The sequence below is a fragment of the Scyliorhinus torazame genome, chromosome 12, assembly GCF_047496885.1.
Source record: "Scyliorhinus torazame isolate Kashiwa2021f chromosome 12, sScyTor2.1, whole genome shotgun sequence".
Taxonomy (NCBI): Eukaryota; Metazoa; Chordata; class Chondrichthyes; order Carcharhiniformes; family Scyliorhinidae; genus Scyliorhinus; species Scyliorhinus torazame.
Window position 1 is genome coordinate 38,416,200 of NC_092718.1, and position 26,257 is coordinate 38,442,456.

The 26,257-nt window shown below is 47.3% G+C and overlaps 1 protein-coding gene across 2 annotated transcripts in view; it reads right to left on the minus strand.

The window, feature by feature from the left end:
* The window catches only part of rnf111 (ring finger protein 111), a 195,989-nt gene that overhangs the window by 78,529 nt on the left and 91,203 nt on the right, over positions 1-26,257 (minus strand). For both annotated transcript variants that reach the window (XM_072470709.1, XM_072470708.1), the window contains exon 3: positions 3,221-3,347. In XM_072470709.1, coding sequence (XP_072326810.1) covers positions 3,221-3,347 — 127 coding nt within the window. The remainder of the gene's footprint in view (positions 1-3,220; positions 3,348-26,257) is intronic.

A 26,257-nucleotide genomic window follows, 5' to 3' on the forward strand; every position in this document is an offset into this window, starting at 1 on the left:
TTTGCAATCATTAAAATCTGCATAAACTGTAGCAATCATGAAAATCTGCATAAGCTGTAGGACACCAGTAAGTAATGTTCTGTTTGTGTTTGGTTATGCGTGTGTAGAACTCAGCCTTTACAAAACTACAATGGTGAGCGCTCAGTGACTCTATTTGCAGTATTAAGCCAAATAAATTTGACAAAGCAACAATTTTTTCCCACTTGCACAAAACTTTTAAAAGTTGACATAATTAAAAAAAGAAATATTGTGCAAAAATGTAATTCTTATGTGTTGCTGTAGTTTTGTTGCCCAGAGGTTAACGGCTCCTTATGGTAAATGTACGGCCCCATTTACAGACCTATTAGATTTCCCAATCATAATCTTGCACCTCGGGTGCGTTGGTACATCCAGGCGATACACTGATTAGCTTCAATCATGCCTATGAAAGTTGCCAAAGACCATAGCACGGTGAAGAATAAGTCTCCGTTCATTCTCTCTTTTTCAGCAGCAAGAAAGAAAAGTGAAAGGAGGAAAATGACTTGGGAGAAAATGCAAACAAGGGAGCTGGAACAGAGGATGGGAAGGGATAAAAAGGAATGTAGGGAAAATGAGGACGAGCTAATAAAATTAATCATTTTCGATTCATACATAATGAAATATTATCTTTCTTTCTCTCATACACCAAAAGAATTAAGCATTTATCTTGCTGACAATTTACTGCACCAACTATTCATACATGACATCAAGTAGCCCTCCATCTTGATTTGAAACCTTTAATGCCAGCTTAGTTCAATGATAGCACTCTGTGAAGCTAAAGTTTGCGGTTCAAGGCCCAGTCCAAGACTTGAGCGCATCAGTAGGTCTGGTGCTGATTTTAAATTAGGCCTCCGTACTCTCCCTGCGATCCCAACTTTACTTTTTATAGTGTCTTAATGTCTACATTTAACTAAAGAAAGGCAAACATCAGTCTACACAGCCCGTGTAACATGCGGGTCAGAGATTTTGTCTCTGCTGGCAAATCAAAAGCAGTTTGATTTTCTTTGTAATCGAGTTGTCATCATAAAGCATATTTACTGGTGCTTGGACCAAACTATGAATGAGGCAAGCAATAGAAACATGGTTAAGCCAACTGACATTTTTGTGGTAAACTGCTTGTGTGACACCTTTAGTTCATAATTTTAGCTGCGCCATTATCACTTCCCTTCAGTAATACCTTAAAATAAGCTTGTCCAACCCGTTCGCTCGGAGGGCCACTGCTACATTTTTTTCCTCAATGAAGGGGTCGGAGAACATTTTGGAAAGATAACATTTGGCAGGACAAGGAAATTGTATTTCGAAACAAGTTGAGGAATTAATAAAATAAAAAATGCTGAGTGCAAGTAAATCAATGTCATAGCATTAATTTTATATGTTAGAGAGTAATTACTAAAAATGACCAGGTGAGAGTGTTTAGTGTGTGCATGTCCAGTCAATGTCAAGGTGCTCACTCACTCACTCCCACCCACCTACCAGCATTACACACCGCCAACCAGCCACCGCCTCCCACATTGTACCTGCCCCAAACAAATGCTGTGCGCTTTCGCAGAAGAAACCCGTTTCAATTAAACTGTGATAGAAGAAATGGAATTGAATTCCTGCCCATCTTTTTTCCTCCCGACTTTCAGGCCCTTTCTTGGGCTGCAATATGCATGACACTGTGGATTCACCACATCCACATCAGTTCATACCCAAAATCGACAGATTAAGTTAAAAACGGTTAAAAACTCTGCAACAGAAAATCAAAATTACATATTAACGGCGAAAAATAATCCATTCTTACCACAGTGGAATAACCAAATTGCATGGTCAAGACAATTTAGGGGCTTGCCTTCCATCATTTTCTGACAAATACACTGCCAAGATGGGGTTTTCTTAAAAGCTGGGAGATTCTCACAAAAAGACAAAAAAGGATCAGTTAATTAAGCCCAAGCTAAACCCTTTATGAAAGAACGCTAACTCTTTGTGAAATGTTCTTTCGAAGTTTGTAGTGCTTGCTGGTGACATTTTGTTGCGCATCAATTTAATCATGCCAACAAATTTTGTTGGATGCCAAAAAACAGATTAAGATGAGTAACATTGTTAACAGTTTCAGATAGAAGTTCTTCAGTTCATCTCGTTGACCTATCAACTCTATTCTATTGATGATCTAATAAACCCATATCCTATTGACAGGATCTTGTCGAGCTCCTTCTTCAAAACCTATTAAGGTTTCCTGCTCCGTCACCCAAGCTGATAAACTTTTCAACCTTTTACTAAAAATGCCCCGCATTTCCTATGTCCTTTGTTTTTTAAAAAAAATTGTAATTTTCCCATATCCACCCGAGGAGTCAATGAGGCCTCAGTTTAAATATGTAATTTGAAAGGCAGCAACCGCATTTCTGGAGCTCCCCCTCAGCACTAAAGCGTCAGCAAGAATGTGGGCTTGATACCACATCATTCTCACTCAAAGGCAAAGGGTGCTACCACAGAGATGAGGCTGACACCTTAAATACCAGCACATACTTTAATGTTTCAAAAAGGAACAGTCATATGAAAGATTGTCGCGATGTGGTAAATACCATTTGGGTATCACAGTAATCCAAATTTTCTATTCTTCTGGACTAAAGTTATGAAGCTAAGTGACAAAGAAATTGCAAACCTGCTCAACGGTAACTACAGGTGGGGAGTTCTGCCTTTCAAATAATGCATCATTTATTACTTTCACTTCATTTGCCACAAAAATGGCTGATGTTATTTCTCTTCAGAAATTATTTGAGAATTTATGTAAAAATACCATAATAAAGAACGTGTAACTTTATAATTTCAGTTTAGACAGAAATAAAAATTTATTAATGCATGAAGTTGTCACTTCCTGAATTGAAAATCTTAGGAAACATTTCACCCATATATATTACTACTGTCATAGCATTGCACCTGGTCACATTCACCTTTATTTAAAGGATTCCTACAGAACAGTTTGCTCATGGATAAGGTCCTTGTAGCAATACAAAGAACAAAGAAAAGTACAGCCCAGGAACAGGCCTTTCTGCCCTCCAACCCTGCGCCGACCATGCTGCCAGTCCAACCTAAAACCTTCTATACTTCCAGGGTCCGCATTTCTTGATCTGGGAATAATTCTTAGAAAAAGTTTTGCAAATCAACACTCAAAAGGTCAGTGAGTTTTCATCTGCAACAAATTTGATGACATTGAAGTTATCACCTGCAATTGTCCCCAACAGTAACGATCTCCACTTCACTGTCCGTTGAGGTAACATTGATTTCTTCATTGGCAGTAACCTGGGGAGCTGAGGTGGCCTCAATCACCACAACATCCTCATCAATATTTCCTGGAAACAGCACAAAATTTAAAAATTAGCAAAGAACTAACAAGCATAGCAAAATAAGTTTCAGTTTTTCAGTTACACCCAGTGTGACCTACATACACAAATGATCAGAGATAAGAATACTACAGGAGGTATGGGGTTATTATATAGTTAATAACATTAAAACTTGCTGTGCTAATTTCAAATATGTCATCAATCACAAAATCTTCAAGTGCATGCATTTTCCACCCATTGTAACATTTTCTTGAATAAAATCCAAATCTTCATTGATTTATGAAACTGAGCTTCTGCAACATAAAGAGAAGTTTACTGTTCTGACTGCATTTATGAAACAAACCCAGTAGAAATTCAAAATTCAGGGTCCGATGTCGATCCAAAGGTATTTAACTTAATTGCTGCTTTAAAATGAATTTGGAACAAGGGCAACTCAGATTAGAAAACTACATTTCTGGAAGACTGAAATAAACAGTCAATTCTGGAATACCTTGTGCACCTCAAAAAGACAGGTTAACATTTCAAGAATCACAACTCAAAATGTTAATAGGCTATCCCTTTTCCAAATGCTGATGGGCCTTGTATATTTCCACCATGCCGATGGCAATTCTCGACCCATGCCATAGGTAGGTGCTAGTACAAGGAGACAAAACTATAGTTAACTGTGGCTTTCAACATTTATTTGTTGCTATTTTAATTGCAGACATTGGTTTCGACAACATTTGGTTAGGATATTTATAATTTTTTCTCTCCATTTCTCACTGTCACAACAGCAAAATTCACAATACATGCAATACTGAAGCCACTTCAAAAGAAATTCTACTTGCTTTTTTGTTTACAAATATGGGAACGTGGGTACTGTCCAAAGGATAAGATACAATAATCATGTGCCAATAATAGTTACGTGTACTCAATTTATTGCATTTACTCCCCCCCACAAAAAAGCTTGCTATAACTCAATTATCTGAGGGAGTTTTGAGTTTATACAAAATATACATTATTTACAGAGCAAAGAACAAATAGGGGAGAAATTGCTGACAAATTGTGAACCTAATTTGATGCCTCACCCTGAAAATGTTTCTGTCTTCGATTCCCCTTTCCCCACCCTTCGTCAAAATGTGAGGCATAATATGAATTAAATTCAATCTTTGGTCAACTACAATTAAAACAAGGAGAGTTCAAACACCACAAAGACAGTTTGAGAAGTTGAAAGTAAAACTCTGTGAAAATGACAAGTGTTGTAAAAACCCAAGTGTTTATTAATCTTCTTTTAGGGAGGGGACCTCCCGCCCTCGCCCAATATCGTTTGTGTGACTTCAACATGCTTGGATTGGAGCTCCCTCTTAAGTTAATCATGCAAGCTACTCAGTTCAATCAAAAAGGTTGAACAATATGTACTAAGGGAGCAACTGACGGACAAGGTCAGCAGTGGATTAGGCAGCTCACCACCACCTTGCCAATGTAACAAGGAGAAAGGAAATAAATTCTGGCCTTGCCAGCAACACGTCCTAAAATTGAATAAAAATAAAACCAATTCACAAGGAGTATTACCAGTGCAAACAGACAGCTACATAAATCTCCTAAATCTCTGGCACTACTGTTCTCTCATTTTTTCTCGCCTAAATGTTAAAATACAAAATATACACACACTTTTTCCTGGGATGCTGCAAGTTATTTTGAAACATGGCTGAGATATATTGACTTGACACAGATTGAAAGCTGGATTACAACACGAGACCTTCTGGTCTGTATGATACAGTTATACATGCTCATTTATCAACTGAGCTACGGAAAGAGCTTTGAAAGAGTGGAAAATTCTGCCATTACATTGTATTAAAATCGCTGAAGAGCCAAAGCTGCAGTATTCAAAATGGTCAAAAAATTAGAAATGATTTAAATAGAAATGCAACTATAAATTTAGAGTACCCAATTAGTTTTTCCAATTAAGGGGCAATTTACCGTGGCCATTCACCTATCCTGCACATCTTTTTGGGTTGTGGGATGAGACCCATGCAGAGGGGGAATGTGCAAACTCCACACAGACAGTGACCCGGGGCCAGGATCAAACAATTACAAATAAAAAATGACCAACAATTAAAATTATATCAGCTGTTCTCTTTCTCCCTGCTCTCATTTTGTGTTATCAAGGAAGAAAATAAATCTGCTGTGTTCAAAGCTTCCAGAAGAGGCTTAAATACAATCAGTCTATGGCTAAAAATTAATGTTCTATACAGCTGCACTGAACGGAGATCCCAAAACAAATATAAGCAGAATGTGCCGATTACATTATCACTTTAGATTCTCCTCAGAAACTGCTAGTTATCGGTTTTGTCCTCCTCAAGATCACTAGTAAGAGTCGTTACCCAGTTATTCACTGATTCGTCGCATCAGCTAAACCTTACTGTGTTTTAGAAGCCAGCAATTTCGGAATTACTTCTCAAACTGAAGTTCAAGCGAGAACACAGATTAGGCAAGTTAAACCCATCCCATTTTTTTTTTTAATGTAGAGTACCCAATTCATTTTTTCCAATTAAGGGGCATTTAGCATGGCCAATCGACCTACTCTGCACATCTTTGGGTTGTGGGGTGAAACCCACGCAAACACAGGAAGAATGTGCAAACTCCACACGGACAGTGACCCAGAGCAGAGATCGAACCTGGAACCTCTGCGCCGAGACAGCAATGCTAACCACTGCGCCACCGTGCTGCCCTTACCCATCCCATTTTCATCGATATTTCCAACTTTCTTCAGAAGTGCTGAAAATGAACATTTTCTGGCATCCAGTTTATACATTATGGAAATACTGTTTTTGACTTGGCTGGTTGATTTTCACTTCAAACCTGGCAATTTGTTTGAAACAACAAAACTACATTCACACAGTGTCTGTTACATCCTAAATATGTTCCAGAACCACAGCCACTTAAAGTACTTAAAATATAGTGTAACATAGGCAAATGTGGGAGCCAGTTCGAGCATAGCAAGATCACAAAAACCTGCCAGCGGGTAGGTTGTCAGATAATGGATTTGAATCGGTTGGTTGTGGGATTAACATTGGCAAGGACACAGAGAACCCTCTTGCTCGGAATAGTCTATGGGATGTTTTATATTCATTTGAACAGACACATTTAATACTTATTTAAAAGTCAGCACCCGTGACAGTGCAGCACTCCCTCTGTATTGGGCTGAACATCAGCCTGGCTGAGTGCTGGGACTAAGCTAAAACCAAGGGTGTCCATCCAATTATAGGAAAAATAATTATCGCCAGTGCAACATAACATATCAATGACAAGAGTTACTGATGTGAATTCCAAATCACAGGGATCAGGCTACCACATCTTCTCCAAAACCTTCACTGGAGCCAGAAATTATCCTCAACAAACATCTGAAATATCGTCAAAATAATTAATCAGTTGATTCACGATGCCAATACAGTTAGCAGTTTAATTGGAGACTAATTGAATGAATGGTTTGCGAGTCGATCAGAAGACCATGCCGCTGACAGAATAAAATCAACAAACACCATTTAAAATATTTTGTTGAACTCAAGCTGTTTATCGGAGATGTAAGAAAACTGGCTTGAAACTGGAAGAAACTAAACTGTTGGACGGGGGCTGCTGTACGTTTCTGCAGATCAGATTTGATGTGAAAACTTTATCAGACACTGATAATAAGTGGGTCCTACTCCAGAAAGGAGAATATTTCAATTGTTTGAGGTTTTGCTAACAGTCCAAGTTTTTGCATCAGTCCTAACCTACAAAATGAAGATCAGTGGTAGTAAAATCAGAATTGGAAGGCCTGAATCCTACATTTTAATTCAATGCAAATTCTAAAATGCTATCATATCAATATTCTTTATAACAGGTTGCATAGAATATGATTGTATATGCTGATGAAGCTCATGTGGGCTAAATGTCAGCCTTTCTTCATACTGTTCCTCATTTTTTTTTTAGTTATGCATTCAATTTTATTCAGTGGGAAAAAATGTACTTCAGTGATTACTTTGAGGCTCTCATTTTTCTTGTAAATTCTTTTTTTTTGATAAACAGTTTTATGAAGACATTTTGGAACAATAAACAACAACAATATAAAACAGTGTGCAAAAAACAATCATTATAGTGCAAGACAACCCGCTCCCCTCCTACAAGGACCAGCCTAACTACCCCCCTAATCTACGTTACCCTAACCTCCCGCCCCCCCCCCCCCCCCCGCCCCCCCGAAGATTAAGTGACCTTAGCGACAGTGACCTTCTCAAAGCTATCTTAATTTTCTCCAGACCTAGAAAACTCGCCATATCCGATAGCCAGGCCTCCGACTTCGGAGGTTTTGAGTCCCTCCATGCCAACAGAATTTGTCGCCAGGCTACCAGGGAAGCAAAGGCCAAAACGTCAGCCTCTCTCTCCTCCTGGACTCCCGGGTCCTCCAAAACCCCCAAAATAGCCTCCTCGGGACTCATCATCACCGTTTTCAGTACCCGGGACATAACATCCACAAACCCCTGCCAGTACCCCCCGAGTTTTGGGTGCCCAAAACATGTGGACATGGTTCACTGGCCCTCCCGAACATCTGGCGCACCTGTCCTCCACTCCGAAAAATTTGCTCATCCGGGCCACTGTCATGTGGGCCCAGTGGACAACCTTGAATTGAATCAGGCTGAGCCTGGTGCATGTTGCGGTCGCATTTAGCCTACTCAACGGTTCCGCCCATAAGACCATTTCCATCTCACCCAGAGCTCCTCTTCCCACTTCAGCTTCAGCTCCTCGGTCTGTGTCTCCTCTGCTCCCATAAGTTCCTTATATATATCCGAGACCCTCCCCTCCCCCACCCATCCACTGGACACTACCCTGTCCTGGATCCCCGTAAGTGGCAGGCATGGGAAGGATGGAATCTGTCTGCATAGAAAGTCCCGCACCTGCAAGTACCTGAACTCATTCCCTCTCGCCAGCCCAAATTTCTCCTCGAACGCCCTCATGCTCGGGAAGCTCCCTTCCAAGAACAAATCCCCCATCCTCTCAATCCCAGCCCTCCGCCATGCTCGGAGCCCACCGTCCATATTCCCCGGGGCAAACAGGTGACTGTCACAAATTGGGGACCAAACCGATGCTTCCACTCCCCCCACGTGCCTTCTCCATTGGCCCCAGATCCGCAAAGTCGCCACCACTATCGGGCTGGTGGGGTACCGTGCCGGCGGGAGCGGCAGGGGCACCGTGACCAGGGCTGCCAAACTGGTGCCCCTGCACGAAGCAGCCTCCATTCGCCACCAAACCGAACCCGCATCCCCCATTCACTTCCTTATCATAGCTATGTTGGCCGCCCAGTAGTAGTTACTAAAGTTTGGCAGCGCCAGCCCCCCTTCCCCTCAGTTCCTCTCAAGCATCAATCTCCACACCCGCGGGGACTTCCCCGCCCACACAAATCCCATAATAATTTTATTGACCTTCTTGAAAAAAGACCACAGAATGAAAATGGCGAGACACTGGAAGACGAACAGGAATCTCGGGAGGATTGTCATTTTAACCGTCCGCACTCTCCCCGCTAGTGTCAGTGGGAGCGCATCCCACCTCCGGAACCCAGCCCTCATTTGCTCCACCAACCGAGATAAGTTCAACTTGTGCAGACGGCCCCAGTCCCACTCCACCTGTATCCCAAAGTATCTAAAGCTGTCTCCTACTAGCCTGAACGACAGCCCCCTCAACCTGCCCTCCTGGCCCCTCGCTTGGACTACAAACAACTCACTCTTTGCCATGTTCAGTTTGTACCCAGAGAACCGGCCGAATTCCTTCAGGATCCCCATGATTTCATCCATCCCAGCCACTGGATCCGGCCTTCCAACCCCTAGAAGCTCTCAGGGCAATTGCCAGCAGCTCTATTGCTAACACAAACAGCAGTGGGGAGAGGGGACACCCCTGCCTTGTCCCACGGTACAGTCTGAAATAGTCAGATGTTGTCCTATTTGTCCTCACACTCGCCTCCGGAGCCTGGTACAGCAGTCTGACCCAGTCGATAAAGCCCTCCCCGAACCAAAATCGTCCCAGCACCTCCCATAGTCCCACTCGGCCCGGTCGAAAGCCTTCTCGGCATCAATTGCCACAACTACCTCTACCTCCCTACTCTCAGAGGGCATCTTGATCACATTCAGCAGCCTTCTTAGGTTGGCCACCAGCTGCCTGCCCTTGACGAACCCGGTTTGATCTTCCATAATGACGTCTGGCACACAGTCCTCAATCCTAGCCGTCAAGAGCTTGGCCAGTATTTTAGCATCTATGTTGAGCAGAGAGACCCACATATAGGACCCACATGCATCGGGGTCTTTGTCCCGATTCAATATCAGGGAGATGACATCGTCGGGGGTAAAACCCCTCTGTCTCTTGCCTCATTAAAAACTCTAACCAGCACCGGCCCCACTAACTCGGAGAACCTTCTGTAAAACTCCAATGGATACCCATCCGGCCCTGAGGCTTTACCCGATTGCATGGCCCACAAGCCCCTCAATATTTCTTCGGTCCTCATCGGAACCCCCAACCCGTCTACCAATCCCCTGCCCACTTTTGGGACGGTCAGTCCATCCAGAAAGTGCCTCATCCCCTCCAGCCCCGGGGGGGATTCAGAGGTGTAAAGCTTACTGTAGAAGTCCCTAAACACCTTGTTCAGCCCTGCCGGATCTCCTACCAAGTTTCCGCCCCCCGTCGACGACCTTCCCTACTTCCCTGGCAGCCTCCTTCTTCCACAGTTGCTGTGCCAGCATTCTACTGGCTTTCTCCCCAGGCTCGTAAATCGCACCCCTCGCCTTCTTAAGCTGCTCCACAGCCTTATCTCTGGACAACACCCCAAACTCAGTCTATAGCCTGCGTCGTTCCCTTAGTAGCTCTGCCCTCAGGGTCTCCGCATATCTCCTGTCTGTCTGGAAGATCTTCCTTACCAGTTGGTCCATTTCTGCCCTGTCCCTATGTGCTCTATTTGAAATCAGCTCCCCTCTCACCACTGCCTTCAGCGCCTCCCAAAGCACCGCAGCCGAGACTTCCCGTGTCATTGGCCTGCATACATTTCCTCACCCTCTCACACACTACCTTGTCTGCCAACAAACCGACCTCCAGCCTCCATTGAGGGCGCTGAAAACTTTCCTTGCAGACCCGCAGATCCACCCAGTGCTGGGCATTATCTGAAATAGCGATTGCCGAATATTCTATGTCTGTAATCCCCGCGAGCAAATCCCTACTCAATGAAAAAAATTAATTCAGGAATACACCTTATGGACATGTGAATAGAACGAAAACTCCCTCCCCTTCGGCCGACTAGTCCTCCATGGATCAGTACCGAAAACTCCCTCCCCTTCGGCCGACTAGCCCTCCATGGATCAGTACTGGTGACTCGACCGGCGCCAACAAGTCTCCCACCTATGGTTCCCTCTGACCCATCCCACCCCGCCCATCAACACCACTTCCTCAAACCAGCCATCCTCGAGCAATTGCTCGGAAAAGAAACAAACAAAACAAGAAACAAAGAAAACCCCAACGCTAGCGCAAATCGAATAAAACAGAATAAGTAATAGGCACTTCCATCCACCCCGACTGAACACAAAAAGCCCCCAGCACCATATACCTTAACTAGTAAATTATTTTTATTGATTTCCAAAAGAGGAAAGGTGCAGGTGAACAAAGTGCAATACAATACCATAATGCAACTCTTATCCCTATAAACAAACAAACAAAAACTATACAGAAAAATAGTAAAATTAACAGCCGACCATAATTAACTCTTTAAAGAAAGAAACAAATGGTTGCCATCGACAAAAACATTCTGTGGATCCTCTAACAACATACTTAATCTTCTCCAAATATAGAAAAGGCATTAAGTCTTCCAACCAGGATGAAGCATTGGGTGGCTTGGGGGACTTCCAAGTTAATAAAATCCATCTGCAGGCTATTAATGAGACAAATGCAATGATGCTTGCCTTAACCTCAGTGAGACTCCAAATATGGCTGTCAAAGGGCAAGGCTGTAGGTCAATATCCAGAACTTTGGAAAGAGTGTCAAAGAAGGATGGGATGACCAAAAACCAGCCAGCTGCGGGCACGACTAGGACATGGCGGCACAACGGCAAGCATTGCTGTCTCATCGCGCCAGGGATCGGGGTTCGATTCTGGCCTTGTGTGATCTGGAGTGGAGTTTGCATTCTCCAAGTGTCTGCGTGGGTTTCCCCTGGGTGCTCCGGTTTCCACCAAAAGCCCAAAGATGTGCAGGTTGGGTGGATTGGCCATGCTAAATTGCCCCTTAGTGTCCAAAAGTGGGGTGCTCTTTCGGAGGGTTGGTGCAGACTCGATGGGCCGAATGACAGCCTCCTTCGGCACTGTAGGGATTCTATGGTGCTATGTGGATATGGTCTGCAGGGGTGAGTGAGCACCCGTCACATTTGTTTCTCATGTTGGAGAAAAACTTACCAACTCTGGCCTTGATAAAGTGAATTCTGTGAAGAACGTCAAACAGGAGAATGTGGGGCTGACCCTGAAAATGGTCTCCTCTCACCAGTCGTCCGCAAGGTCGAGCCCAAGCTCCGCTTCCCAATCATTTCTTACCTCATGGAGAGGGAAGGGTCCAGAGGATATCAAGAGATTGTACAAACTTGAAATAGAACCACTTCAGATTTGTGGCAATGACAAAATCTCTTCCAACAATGTACTGGAGGTAGTTGAGAAAAGGATGGTGCAAGTGAACAAAATATCGACTTGAAAATAGTGGTAAACAGTGGTGAACACTAGAATCGGGTAAATTAAATTTAGCTGCAAGCTTGCTGAAGCTGGCAGAGTCCCATCCACAAACTGGTCAGTAAAACGTTCAAGTCCCTTCTTCCTCCACAAGGCAAATGCTGAGTCAAGCATGGAGGGCAAAAATAAGCGTTATTACAAAAAAGACTCAATAGCAAAGGAGTGGAAAGTTTAAAATGCCAGCAAAATGGTTTGCATATTTTTAAAGTAGAAATCACAATGGAGTTTGACAGGGGAAAAGGGTAGCGGGGCACAAATTAAGGCAGGAAGAGAAGATGAGCAGCAGGAATGCGCTTCCATAAGACACCAATTAAATCTTTTGGCCGCCCAATAATAGTGCAGTAGATTATAATAATAATAATCTTTATTAGTGTCACAAGAAAGCTTACAGTAACAAGGTTACTGTGAAAATTCGCTAGTTGCCACACTACAGCGCCTGTTCAGGTACACGGAGGGAGAATTCAGAATGTCCAATTCACCTAACAAGCATGTCTTTCGGGACTTGTGAGAGGTAACCGGAGAACTCAGAGGAAACACACGCAGTCACAGGGAGAACGTGCAGACTCCGCACAGACAGTGACCTAAGCTGAGAATTGAACCCAGGTTCCAGATGCTGCGAAGCAACAGTGATAACCACTATGCTAGGAAAAGCTAGTCCACCAATCCATCTCCTTTTTGAAGTATCGTTCTTTTTAAAAATTCATTTTTACGGGATGTGGGTTTCGCTGGCTCGGTCAGCATTCGTTGCCCATCCGTAATTGCCCCCGAGAAGGTGGTGGTCAGCTGCAGTCCATGCAGTGTCAGTACACTCAGTGTTGTTAGGGAAGCAGTTCTAGAATTTTGACCCAATGACAGCGAAGGAGCAGCGATATATTTCAAGTCAGGATGGTGTGCGGTTGGGAGGGGAAAGCCGAGGTGGTGGTGTTGCCCTTGACCTTCTAGATGGTAGTGGTCATAGGTTTGGAAGGTGCTGCCTAAGGAGCCTTGGTGAGTAGCAGTGCATCTTGTAGATGTATTATCAAAAACATTTTGAGTAATAACTTCTTTTCAGACTACACGAGGGAGATAAATCACTTGGTTGCATGGTGTACCGAAAACAACCTCTCTCTAAATGTCAGAAAGACCAAGGAACTGATCATCGACTTTAGGAAACGTAGCACGACACACACTCCCATCTGCATCAATGGCTCCGAAGTGGAGATGGTTGATAGCTTTAAGTTCCTGGGGGTCACCATCACCAACAGTCTGTCCTGGTCCACTCACGTTGATGTAACAGTCAAGAAAGCCCAACAACGTCTCTACTTCCTATGGAAGCTAAACAAATTTGGCATGTCTGCATCAACTCTCACAAACTTCTACAGATGTGTGGTAGAGAGCATCCTACCCTGCTGCATCACAGTCTGGCATGGCAACTGCTCGGTCCAAGATCGCAAGAAACTGCAGAGTGGTGAACTCAGCCCAGCGCATCACACAAGCTTGCCACCCCCACATTGATTCTGTATACACCTCCCGCTGCCTCAGGAAGGCAGGCAGCATTATCAGAGACCCCTCCCACCCAGACATTGCCTTCTTCCAGACCCTTCCATCAGGCAGAAGGTACAGAAGTCTGAAGAGCCGCACATCCACAGCTACAGGACTCCTCATTGGACTGATCTGTTCCCTGCAAGAACACTATTCGCGACACCCCATGCTGCTCTTGCTCATGTATTTGCTTTGTTTGGCCCCTTGTTCCGCACTGTAACCAATCACTATTTGTCGATGTACCATTTGTCAATGTTCTCTGTTGATTATTCTTTTTGTCTACTATGTATGTACTGTGTATGTTCGCTCGGCCGCAGAAAAATACTTTTCACTGAACTTCGGTACATGCGACAATAAATCAAATCAATTATTTTTATCCAATTAAGGGACAATTTAGCGTGCCCAATCCACCTATCCTGCACATCTTTGGGTTGTGGGGCGAGACTCATGCAGACACAGGGAGAATGTACAAACTCCACATGGACAGTGACCGGGGGCCAGTATCGAACCCGGGTCCTCAGTGCCGTGAGGCAGCGATGCTAACCACTGCATCTTCGTGCCGCACTCATCTTGTAGATGTAGGGGAGCAGCGGTTCCCCTTAATTGAAGGGTCAGTTACGAGGGAGACACAGGTTCAAGGTCAGGGCAGGAGGTTTGAGGGGATTTGAGGAAAATCATTTTTACCCAGAGGTTGGTGATGGTCTGGAATGCACTGCCTGGGAGGGTGGTAGGTGCAGATTGCCACACATCCTTTAAAAAGTGTCTGGATGAGCACTTAGCACGTCATAGCATTCAAGGCTATGGGCAAAATGGTGGCAAATGGGATTAGGTAGGTAGGTCAGGCGTTTTTCAAGCAACAGTGCAAACTCGATGGGCTGAAGGGCCTTTTTTGCACTGTATTATTCTGGGATTCTATGAGATCTGCCTGCCCCGGTTAATGTTGATATAAGCTTGTTAACAATAAAAATTATTTTTGTAGAAAAATAGGGAGACATTGGGAAATAAACAAGAATCGGGTCAGGATGTTCATTTTTACGGATTGATGTCAGTTAAGGATACTATCCCAGCACTGCAAATACATTTTAATTTTGGTGACCAGGCTCATCAGATTTGTTCTATTAAGAGTTGCAAGAGTGTGCATTATGTTCACACCTAAATAGCAAAGGCCAACACCAGATATACAAAACGGCAAAGCTCTTGGGGGGATTTGTTTGGCAACAGAGTTAATTAGAAATACTCATTTTTGTTGGTCTTCACTTAATACCCAGACAACAGCCAAGGCGCTGAAAATATTCATTATGCCATCAACACAGGAAACAGGGTTAGTGATATATAATGAGGTCATCAGCATACAAGGACACACTGTGCTCCACACCAGCTCAAAAGGATCCCCTTTAGTAGCATGAACACTTTAAAGCTATTGACAAGCGTTCTATCACCATGGTAAAGAGCACTGGGGACAGGGGACACCCTTGACGGTTCCCCTGGATAAGGAGAAGTACTCAGAGTATAGAGTGTTAATGTGCACACTTGCGGTGGGGGAGGTATAAAGGCGGCGAATCCATGAAGTAAATTTTGGACCAAACCCAAATTTACCCAAAATTGCAAACAGATGATCCCACTCCATCCCGTCAAAAGCCTTCTCCACATCCAGAGAGACAGCACCTTCAGGGACGGTTGAGGCAGTTACGTAAACTATAATGTCAAGAAAGTGACGCGCATTTGAGGATAATTGGCGTCCCTTTACAAAGACATCTTGGTAGATCAGGGAGACATGGCTCCAAACGGTACGCCAGCATCTTAGCTAACAGCTTTACGTCTGCATTGATGCAAGCCGATGCAAGCCACATTCTTCAGGGGTCCCTGTCTTTTTTCAGTGCAAGAAAAATGGAAGCTTGAGTCAATGTAGGGGGCAGAGAACCATGAGAAGAGTTGTTAAACATATGTAGCAATAAAGGCACAAGTTGAGTGGAGAACCTTTTATAAAAGTCAATAGGGAAGCCGTCAGGGCCTGGGGCCTCACCACTTTGCATCAATTTAACTCAGTTTGCTATCTCATCCAGGCGCAAAGGGTCATCTAATTCTCCGCTTTTGTCCATATCCAAATGATTTAGGAAGTCAGCCATTGCCATGCTATCTGATGGGGGATCAGATTTAGAGAGGTTACAATAAAAGGAAGTGAAGGTCAAATTTTTTTTTAAAATAAATATTTTATTGAAAATTTTTGGTCAACCAACACAGTACATTGTGCATCCTTTACACAATATTATAACAACACAGATAACAATGACCTATTTTATATAAACAAAAAACAACAAAAAATAAATAAATATTAAATAACAAAAATGAAAACTGGCCCTAATTGGCAACTGCCTTGTCACAAGCTACACCCCCCTCCCCGCCCACCCCCCCCAAATCCTGGGCTGCTGCTGCTGCCTTCTTTTTTCCCCCCATCTATCTATACGCAAGATATTCGACGAACGGTTGCCACCGCCTGGTGAACCCTTGAGCCGACCCCCTTAGGACGAACTTAATCCGGTCTAGCTTTATAAACCCCGCCATGTCATTTATCCAGGTCTCCACCCCCGGGGGCTTGGCTTCTTTCCACATTAACAATATCCTGCGCCGGGCTACTAGGGACGCAAAGGCCAAAACATCGGCCTCTCTCGCCTCCTGCACTCCCGGCTCTTGTGCAACCCCAAATATAGCCAACCCCCAGCTTGGTTCGACCCGGACTCCTACTACTTTTGAAAGCACCTTTGTCACCCCCATCCAAAACCCCTGTAGTGCCGGGCATGCCCAAAACATATGGGTATGATTCGCTGGGCTTCTCGAGCACCTCGCACACCTATCCTCCACCCCAAAAAATTTACTGAGCCGTGTTCCAGTCATATGTGCCCTGTGTAATACCTTAAACTGAATCAGGCTTAGTCTGGCACACGAGGACGACGAGTTTACCCTGCATAGGGCATCTGCCCACAGCCCCTCCTCGATCTCCTTCCCTAGCTCTTCTTCCCATTTCCCTTTTAGTTCATCCACCATAGTCTCCCCCTCGTCCCTCATTTCCCTATATATATCTGACACCTTACCATCCCCCACCCATGTCTTTGCGATCACTCTGTCCTGCACCTCTTGTGTCGGGAGCTGCGGAAATTCCCTCACCTGTTGCCTCGCAAAAGCCCTCAATTGCATATACCTGAATGCATTCCCTTGGGGCAACCCATATTTCTCGGTCAGCGCTCCCAGACTCGCGAACTTCCCATCCACAAATAGATCTTTCAGTTGCGTTATTCCTGCTCTTTGCCACATTCCATATCCCCCATCCATTCCCCCCGGGGCAAACCTATGGTTGTTTCTTATCGGGGACCCCCCCCCAATGCTCCAGTCTTTCCCCTATGTCGTCTCCACTGTCCCCAAATCTTCAGTGTAGCTACCACCACCGGGCTTGTGGTGTAGTTCCTCGGTGAGAACGGCAATGGGGCTGTCACCATAGCCTGCAGGCTAGTCCCCCTACAGGACGCCCTCTCTAATCTCTTCCACGCCGCTCCCTCCTCCTCTCCCATCCACTTACTCACCATTGAAATATTAGCGGCCCAATAGTACTCACTTAGGCTCGGTAGTGCCAGCCCCCCCCCCATCCCTACTACGCTGTAGGAATCCCTTCCTCACTCTCGGGGTCTTCCCGGCCCAGACAAAACCCATGATGCTCTTTTCTATCCTTTTAAAAAAAGCCTTCGTGATCACCACCGGGAGGCACTGAAACACAAAGAGGAATCTCGGGAGGACCACCATCTTAACCGCCTGCACCCTCCCTGCCATTGACAGGGCTACCATATCCCATCTCTTGAAATCTTCCTCCATCTGCTCCACCAACCGCGTTAAATTTAACCTGTGCAATGTGCCCCAATTCTTAGCGATCTGGATCCCCAGGTAACGAAAGTCTCTTGTTACCTTCCTCAACGGTAGGTCCTCTATTTCTCTACTCTGCTCCCTGGATGCACCACAAACAGCTCACTCTTCCCCATGTTCAATTTATACCCTGAAAAATCCCCAAACTCCCCAAGTATCCGCATTATTTCTGGCATCCCCTCCGCCGGATCCGCCACATATAGTAGCAAATCATCCGCATACAAAGATACCCGGTGTTCTTCTCCTCCCCTAAGTACTCCCCTCCATCTCTTGGAAGCCCTCAGCGCTATCACCAGGGGCTCAATCGCCAGTGCAAACAGTAATGGGGACAGAGGACATCCCTGCCTTGTCCCTCTATGGAGCCGAAAATATGCCGATCCCCGTCCATTCGTGACCACACTCGCCACTGGGGCCCTATACAATAGCTGCACCCATCTAACATACCCCTCTCCAAAACCAAATCTCCTCAACACCTCCCACAAATAATCCCATTCCACTCTATCAAATGCTTTCTCGGCATCCATCGCCACTACTATCTCCGTTTAACCCTCTGGTGGGGCCATCATCATTACCCCTAACAGCCTCCGTATATTCGTGTTCAGCTGTCTCCCCTTCACAAACCCAGTTTGGTCCTCGTGAACCACCCCCGGGACACATTCCTCTATTCTCATTGCCATTACCTTGGCCAGGACCTTGGCATCCACATTTAGGAGGGAAATTGGTCTGTAGGACCCGCATTGTAGCGGGTCCTTTTCCTTCTTTAAGAGAAGCGATATCGTTGCTTCAGACATAGTCGGGGGCAGTTGTCCCCTTTCCTTTGCCTCGTTAAAGGTCCTCGTCAGTACCGGGGCGAGCAAGTCCAAATATTTTCTATAGAATTCAACTGGGAATCCGTCCGGTCCCGGGGCCTTTCCCGTCTGCATACTCCTAATTCCTTTCACCACTTCTTCTACCTCGATCTGTGCTCCCAGTCCCACCCTTTCCTGCTCTTTCACCCTGGGAATTTCCAGCCGATCCAAAAAGTCCATCATTCTCTCCCTCCCATCCGGGGGTTGGGCTTCATATAATTTTTTATAAAATGTCTTGAACACTTCATTCACTCTCTCCGCTCCCCGCTCCATCTCTCCTTCCTCGTCCCTCACTCCCCCTATTTCCCTCGCTGCTCCCCTTTTCCTCAATTGGTGTGCCAGCAATCTGCTCGCCTTCTCCCCATATTCATACTGTACACCCTGCGCCTTCCTCCATTGTGCCTCTGCAGTGCCTGTAGTCAGCAAGTCAAATTCCACATGCAGCCTTTGCCTTTCCCTGTACAATCCCTCCTCCGGTGCTTCCGCATATTGTCTGTCCACCCTCAAAAGTTCTTGCAGCAACCGCTCCCGTTCCTTACTCTCCTGCTTCCCGTTATGTGTCCTTATTGATATCAGCTCCCCCCTAACCACCGCCTTCAACGCCTCCCAGACCACTCCCACCTGGACCTCCCCATTGTCATTGAGTTCCAAGTACTTTTCAATACATCCCCTCACCCTTAGACACACCCCCTCATCCGCCATTAGTCCCATGTCCATTCTCCAGGGTGGGCGCCCTCCTGTTTCCTCCCCTATCTCCAAGTCCACCCAGTGTGGGGCATGATCCGAAATGGCTATAGCCGTATATTCCGTTCCCCTCACCTTCGGGATCAATGCCCTACCCAGCACAAAAAAGTCTATGCGCGAATAGACTTTATGGACATAGGAGAAAAACGAGAACTCCTTACTCCTAGGTCTACTGAATCTCCACGGGTCCACACCTCCCATCTGCTCCATAAAATCTTTAAGCACCTTGGCTGCTGCCGGCCTCCTACCAGTCCTGGACTTCGACCTATCCAGCCCTGGTTCCAACACCGTGTTAAAGTCTCCCCCCATTATCAGCTTTCCCATCTCTAGGTCCGGAATGCGTCCTAGCATTCGCCTCATAAAATTGGCATCATCCCAGTTCGGGGCATACACGTTTACCAAAACCACCATCTCTCCCTGTAGTTTGCCACTCACCATCACGTATCTGCCCCCGTTATCTGCCACTATAGTCTTTGCCTCGAACATTACCCGCTTCCCCACTAATATAGCCACCCCCCTGATTTTCGCATCCAGCCCCGAATGGAACACCTGCCCCACCCATCCTTTGCGCAGCCTAACCTGGTCTATCAGTTTCAGGTGCGTTTCCTGTAACATAACCACATCTGCTTTAAGTTTCTTAAGGTGTGCGAGTACCCGTGCCCTCTTTATCGGCCCGTTGAGCCCTCTCACGTTCCACGTGATCAGCCGAGTTGGGGGGCCTCCCACCGCCCCCCCCTTGCCGATTAGCCATCATCTTTTTCCAGCTTCTCACCCAGTTCCCACGCAGCTGTATCTCCCCCAGGCGGTGCCCCCCCGCCCATCCTCTCCCGTACCCGCTCCCCCCTTTCCCCAGCAGCAGCAACCCAGTAATTCCCCCCTCCCACCCCCCCCGCTAGACCCCCCGCTAGCGTAATTACTCCCCCCATGTTGCTCCCAGAAGTCAGCAAACTCTGGCTGACCTCGGCTTCCCCGGTGACCACGGCTCGCACCATGCGACGCCCCCTCCTTCCTGCTTCTCTATTCCCGCCATAATTATCATAGCGCGGGAGCCAAGCCCGCGCTTCTCCCTTGGCCCCGCCCCCCATGGCCAACGCCCCATCTCCTCTCCCTCCCCACCTCCCCCCATCACCACCTGTGGGAGAGAGAAAAGTTACCATACCGCAGGATTAGAACATAAAACCCCTCTTCGCCCCCCACATTCGCCCCACCACTTTGACCAATCGTTCTTTTTAATAGTCCACTCATTCCAGTTTTTCTTCTACAATAAAAGTCCACGCTTCATCCGCCGTCTCAAAGTAGTGGTGCCTCCCTTGATATGTGACCCACAGTCTTGCCGGTTGCAGCATTCCAAATTTTATCTTCCTTTTATGAAGCACCGCCTTGGCCCGATTAAAGCTCGCCCTCCTTCTCGCCACCTCCGCACTCCAGTCTTGATAAACGCGGATCACCGCGTTCTCCCATTTACTGCACCGAGTTTTCTTCGCCCATCTAAGGACCATTTCTCTATCCTTAAAACGGAGGAATCTCACCACTATGGCTCTGGGAGTTTCTCCTGCTCTCGGTCCTCGCGCCATCACTCGGTACGCTCCCTCCACCTCCAACGGACCCGTCGGGGCCTCCGCTCCCATTAACGAGTGCAGCATCGTGCTCACATATGCCCCGACGTCCGCCCCCTCCACACCTTCAGGAAGACCAAGAATCCTCAGGTTGTTCCTCCTTGCATTGTTTTCCAGTGCCTCCAACCTCTCCATACATCGTTTCTGATGTGCCTCCTGTATCTCCGTCTTCACCACCAGGCCCTGTATATCGTCCTCATTCTCGGCTGCCTTCGCCTTCACGACCCGAAGCTCCTGCTCCTGGGTCTTTTGTTCCTCCTTTAGCCCTTCGATCGCCTGTAATATCGGGGCCAACAGCTCTTTCTTCATTTCCTTTTTTATCTCTTCCACGCAGCATTTCAAGAACTCTTGTTGTTCAGGGCCCCATATGAAACTGCCACCTTCCGACGCCATCTTGGTTTTTGCTTGCCTTCCTTGCCGCTGTTCCAAAGGATCCGCTGCAATCCGGCCACTTTCCTCTCCTTTTTCCATCCGTGTCCAGGGGGAATTCCCTTCTGGTTTACCGCACGGTGTTTTTAGCCGTTAAAATTGCCGTTGGGGCTCCTATCAAGAGCCCAAAAGTCCGTTCCACCGGGAGCTGCCGAAACGTGCGACTTAGCTGGTCATCGCCGCACCCGGAAGTCAGTGAAGGTCAAATTAATATCAGAGGGGCCAGTAGCAAGATTATGGGAATCGTCATAGATCTGGGAGATAAACCGAGAAGCAGGCAGGCGCCCGAGCTGGTGGGCTAGTAGGCAGCCAGCATTGTCCCCAGTCATTAAAAAGTCCCCCTTCAACGTTGTAACATGTGCACAGCTTTAATTTAAAAAAAAAAAAATATATATATATTTTATTAAAGTTTTTCGATCAAACAAAAACAAAAAATTTCCCATTTTACAACTTTGTAATAATATATACATTGATCGTTTTTAAATAAATAATATACTAACGGCAACTGCCAACAACAAAATAAGAAATAACAGAAATAGTAACTAAAATAGTAGCTTCGTAAAATCAATATAAATAACTAATATATAAACACACACATGAAACCCCTGAGGACCCACGTGAGTCCTCCCCCCACCCCCCATGGTTGCTGCTGCTGTCTTTCCGATTTTCCCTTATCGCTCTGCGAGATAGTCGAGGAACGGTTGCCACCGCCTGGTGAACCCTTGAGCCGAACCTCTTAGTGCGTACTTTATCCGCTCCAATTTTATGAACCCTGCCATGTCGTTTATCCAGGCCTCTACGCCCGGGGGTTTAGCTTCTTTCCACATAAGTAGAATCCATCGCCGGGCTACTAGGGACGCAAAGGCCAAAACATTGGCCTCTCTCGCCTCCTGCACTCCCGGCTCATCTGCAACCCCAAATATAGCCAACCCCCAGCCTGGTTCGACCCGGACCCCCACCACTTTTGAAATCACTTTTGCCACACCCACACAGAACCCATGCAATACCGGACATGACCAGAACATGTGGGTGTGGTTCGCCGGGCTTCCTGCGCATCTCCCGCACCTATCCTCCACTCCAAAAAATCTACTCAGCCTTGCTCCAGTCATATGCGCCCTGTGTAGAACCTTGAATTGTATCAGGCTGAGCCTGGCACACAAGGACGAAGAGTTTACCCTACTTAGGGCATCTGCCCACAGCCCCTCCTCTATCTCTTCCCCCAGCTCCTCCTCCCATTTTCCCTTCAGCTCCTCTAACATCATCTCCCCCTCGTCTCTCATTTCCCTATATATATCTGACACCCTGCCATCACCCACCCATGCCCCCAAAATCACTCTGTCCTGGATCTCTTGTGCCGGGAGCTGCGGAAATTCCCTCACCTGTTGCCTCACAAATGCCCTCACTTGCATATAGCGAAATGCATTCCCCGGTGGCAGCCCATATTTTTCTGTCAGTGCTCCCAGACTCGCGAACGTCCCGTCTAAGAACAAGTCCTTCAGTTTCGCAATTCCTGCGCGCTGCCAAGATTTAAATCCCCCATCTATCCTTCCCGGGACAAACCTATGATTGTTCCTTATTGGGGACCACACTGAGGCACCCGTCACTCCCTTATGTCGTCTCCACTGCCCCCAAATTTTCAGAGTTGCCACCACCACTGGGTTTGTGGTGTATTTTTTCGGGGAGAACGGCAGCGGCGCCGTCGCCAGTGCTTTTAGGCTAGTTCCCCGACAGGACGCCATCTCCAGTCTTTTCCACGCCGCTCCATCCCCTTCCCTCATCCACTTACATATCATTGACACGTTGGCGGCCCAATAATAATCACTTAGACTCGGCAGTGCCAGTCCCCCTCTGTCCCAACTGCGCTGCAGGAACCCCCTCTTTACTCTTGGGGTCTTTCCAGCCCACACAAAGCTCATAATACTCTTGTCCACCTTCTTAAAAAAGGCCTTTGTAATCAGTACAGGGAGGCACTGGAACACAAAAAGAAACCTCGGAAGGACCACCATTTTAACCGCCTGCACCCTGCCCACCAATGACAGGGGCCCACCCCCTAAAGTCCTCTTCCATCTGCTCTACCAGTCGTGCCAAGTTAAGCTTATGCAAGGTTCCCCTATTCCTGGCCACCTGGATCCCTAAATACCGGAAATCCCTTGTTACCCTCCTCAACGGTAAATCGTCTATTCCCCTGCCCTGTTCCCCGGGGTGCATCACAAACAGTTCACTCTTCCCCGTATTCAATTTATATCCTGAAAATTCTCCAAACTCCCCGAGTGCCTGCATTATCTCAGGCATCCCCTCCACTGGGTCCGCGACATACAACAACAAATCGTCCGTGTATAATGACACCCGATGCTCTTCTCCTCGAGTACCCCCCATCACTTCCGAGAGCCCCTCAGCGCTATGGCCAATGGCTCAATTGCCAACGCAAACAGTAACGGGGACAGGGGACATCCCTGTCTTGTACCCCTATATAGTCGGAAGTGGTCAGATCATTGCCTATTTGTGATCACACTTGCCACCGGGGCCCTGTACAGGAGCTGAACCCATCTAATGAACCCCTCTCCAAATCCAAATCTCCTCAGTACTTCCCACAGGTAGTCCCACTCCACTCTATCAAATGCTTTCTCTGCATCCATTGCCACCACTATCTCCGCCTCCCCCTACGGTGGGGGCATCATCATCACCCCCAGCAGCCTCCGTATATTAGCATTCAATTGCCTCCCTTTAACAAACCCCGTTTGATCATCATGCACCACCCCAGGGACACAGTCCTCCATCCTCGTCGCCATCACCTTGGCCAAAAGCTTGGCATCTACATTCAAGAGGGAAATAGGCCTGTATGACCCGCACTGCAGTGGGTCTTTGTCTCTTTTCAGGATCAGCGATATCGTCGCCTCCGACATCGTCGGGGGTAGTGTCCCCCTTTCCCTAGCCTCATTAAAGGTTCTCGTCAGAAGTGGGGCCAGCAGGTCCACGTATTTCCGAAAGAACTCCACCGGGAACCCATCCGGTCCCGGGGCCTTCCCTGCCTGCATGTTCCCAATTCCTTTTACCACCTCCTCCACCTCAATCTGCGCTCCCAGTCCTGTCATCTCCTGTTCCTCAACCTTCGGGAACTCCAGCTGGTCTAGGAAATGCATCATTCCGTCTTTCCCTGCCGGGGGTTGAGCCTTATATAGCCTCTCGTAAAATATCTTAAACATCCCGTTCACCCTCTCAGCTCCCCATTCCATCTTTCCCTCCTCGTCTCTAACCCCTCCGATCTCTCTCGCCGCCCCCCTCTTCCCAAGTTGTTTCGGCCAGCAGCCAGCTCGCCTTCTCTCCATATTCATACTGCACTCCCTGTGCCTTCCTCCATTGTGCCTCCGCCTTACCCGTAGTCAACAAGTCAAAGTCCGTGTGCAATCTCAGTCTTTCCTTGTATAGCCCTTCATCTGGAGCCTCCGCATATTGCCTATCCACCCTCAAAATCTCCCTCAACAATCTCTACCTTTCTTTACCCTCTTGTTTCCCCTTATGGGCCCTTATGGAGATCAGCTCCCCTCTAACCACCGCCTTCAGCGCCTCCCAGACCACTCCCACCTGGACCTCTCCATCATCATTAGTCTCTAGGTACCTTTCAATACATCTCCTCACCCTTACACATACCCCCTCATCCGCCAACAGTCCCATATCTAATCTCCAGAGTGGGCGCTGTTCCTTTTCCTCTCCTACTTCCAAATCTACCCAATGTGGGGCATGATCTGAAATGGCTATAGCCGAATACTCCGTTCCTGCCACCTTCGGGATCAGCGCCCTTCCCAGGACAAAGAAGTCTATCCGGGGGTACACTTTGTGGACATGGGAGAAGAAGGAAAACTCCTTACTCCTTGGCCTAGTAAATCTCCAGGGATCCACTCCTCCCATCTGCTCCATAAAGCCCTTAAGCACCTTGGCCGCTGCCGGCCTCCTCCCGGTCCTAGATCTGGACCGGTCCAGCCCTGGGTCCAGCACTGTGTGGAAGTCCCCCCCCCCATTACCAACTTTCCCATCTCCAGGTCCGGGATGCGCCCCAACATACGCTTCATAAAGTTCACGTCATCCCAGTTCGGGGCATACACAATCACCAGCACCACCGCCTCACCTTGCAGTCTGCCACTCACCATCACGTATCTACCCGCACCGTCCGCCACCATGTTCTTCGCCTCAGACAATACCCGTCTCCCCACCAGTATTGACACCCCTCTGTTTTTCGCATCCAAGCCAGAGTGGAATACCTGTCCCACCCATCCTTTCCTTAATCTGACCTGATCCGCCAGTTTCAGGTGCATCTCCTGAAGCATGACCACGTCTGCCTTTAGCTTCTTTAGGTGCGCAAGTACCCTTGCCCTCTTAATCGGCCCATTCAACCCTCTCACGTTCCACGTGATCAACCGGGTTGGGGGCACTTTACCCACCCCCCCCCCCCTCGTCGACTAGCCATCCCCTTTTTTAGACCAGCTCCTCACCCGGTTCCCACGCACCCGCTTATCCCCCCGACGGCGCCCTCCCGCCCCGACCATCCCATCTCTTAACAGCTCCCCCTTCCCCTTAGCAGCAGCAACCCAGTTAACCCCCCCCCCCAACTAGATCCCTCTCTAGCTTAGTTGCTCCCCCATATTGCTTCCGGAAGTCAGCAAACCCTGGCTGACCTCGGCTTCCCCCGTTTATCCTTAGCCTCCCATCATGTGAGGCCCCCTCCTTCCTGCGCCCCCTTTTCCCTCTCGAACCGCCCCTGATGGCGCAGCTCCCTCTCTCCTTCCCCCTCCCCTACGGCGCCCACATTTCTTCGTGTGTCCCCCCCCCCTTCGAGGGGAAAGAAAATTTTCCCCCATCTGATTCCCAGTCCCTTGCCACCACCTCACTACTTCATTTCAAACACTCTTTCTCCAATCTAGTCCAACTTCTCCTCTTCAATAAATGTCCACGCCTCTTCTGCCGTCTCGAAGTAGTGGTGTTTACCCTGGTGTGTAACCCACAGTCTTGCCGGCTGCAACATTCCGAACTTCACTTTCCTCTTGTGGAGCACCGCTTTGGCCCGATTGAAACTCGCCCTCCTTCTCGCCACCTCCGCA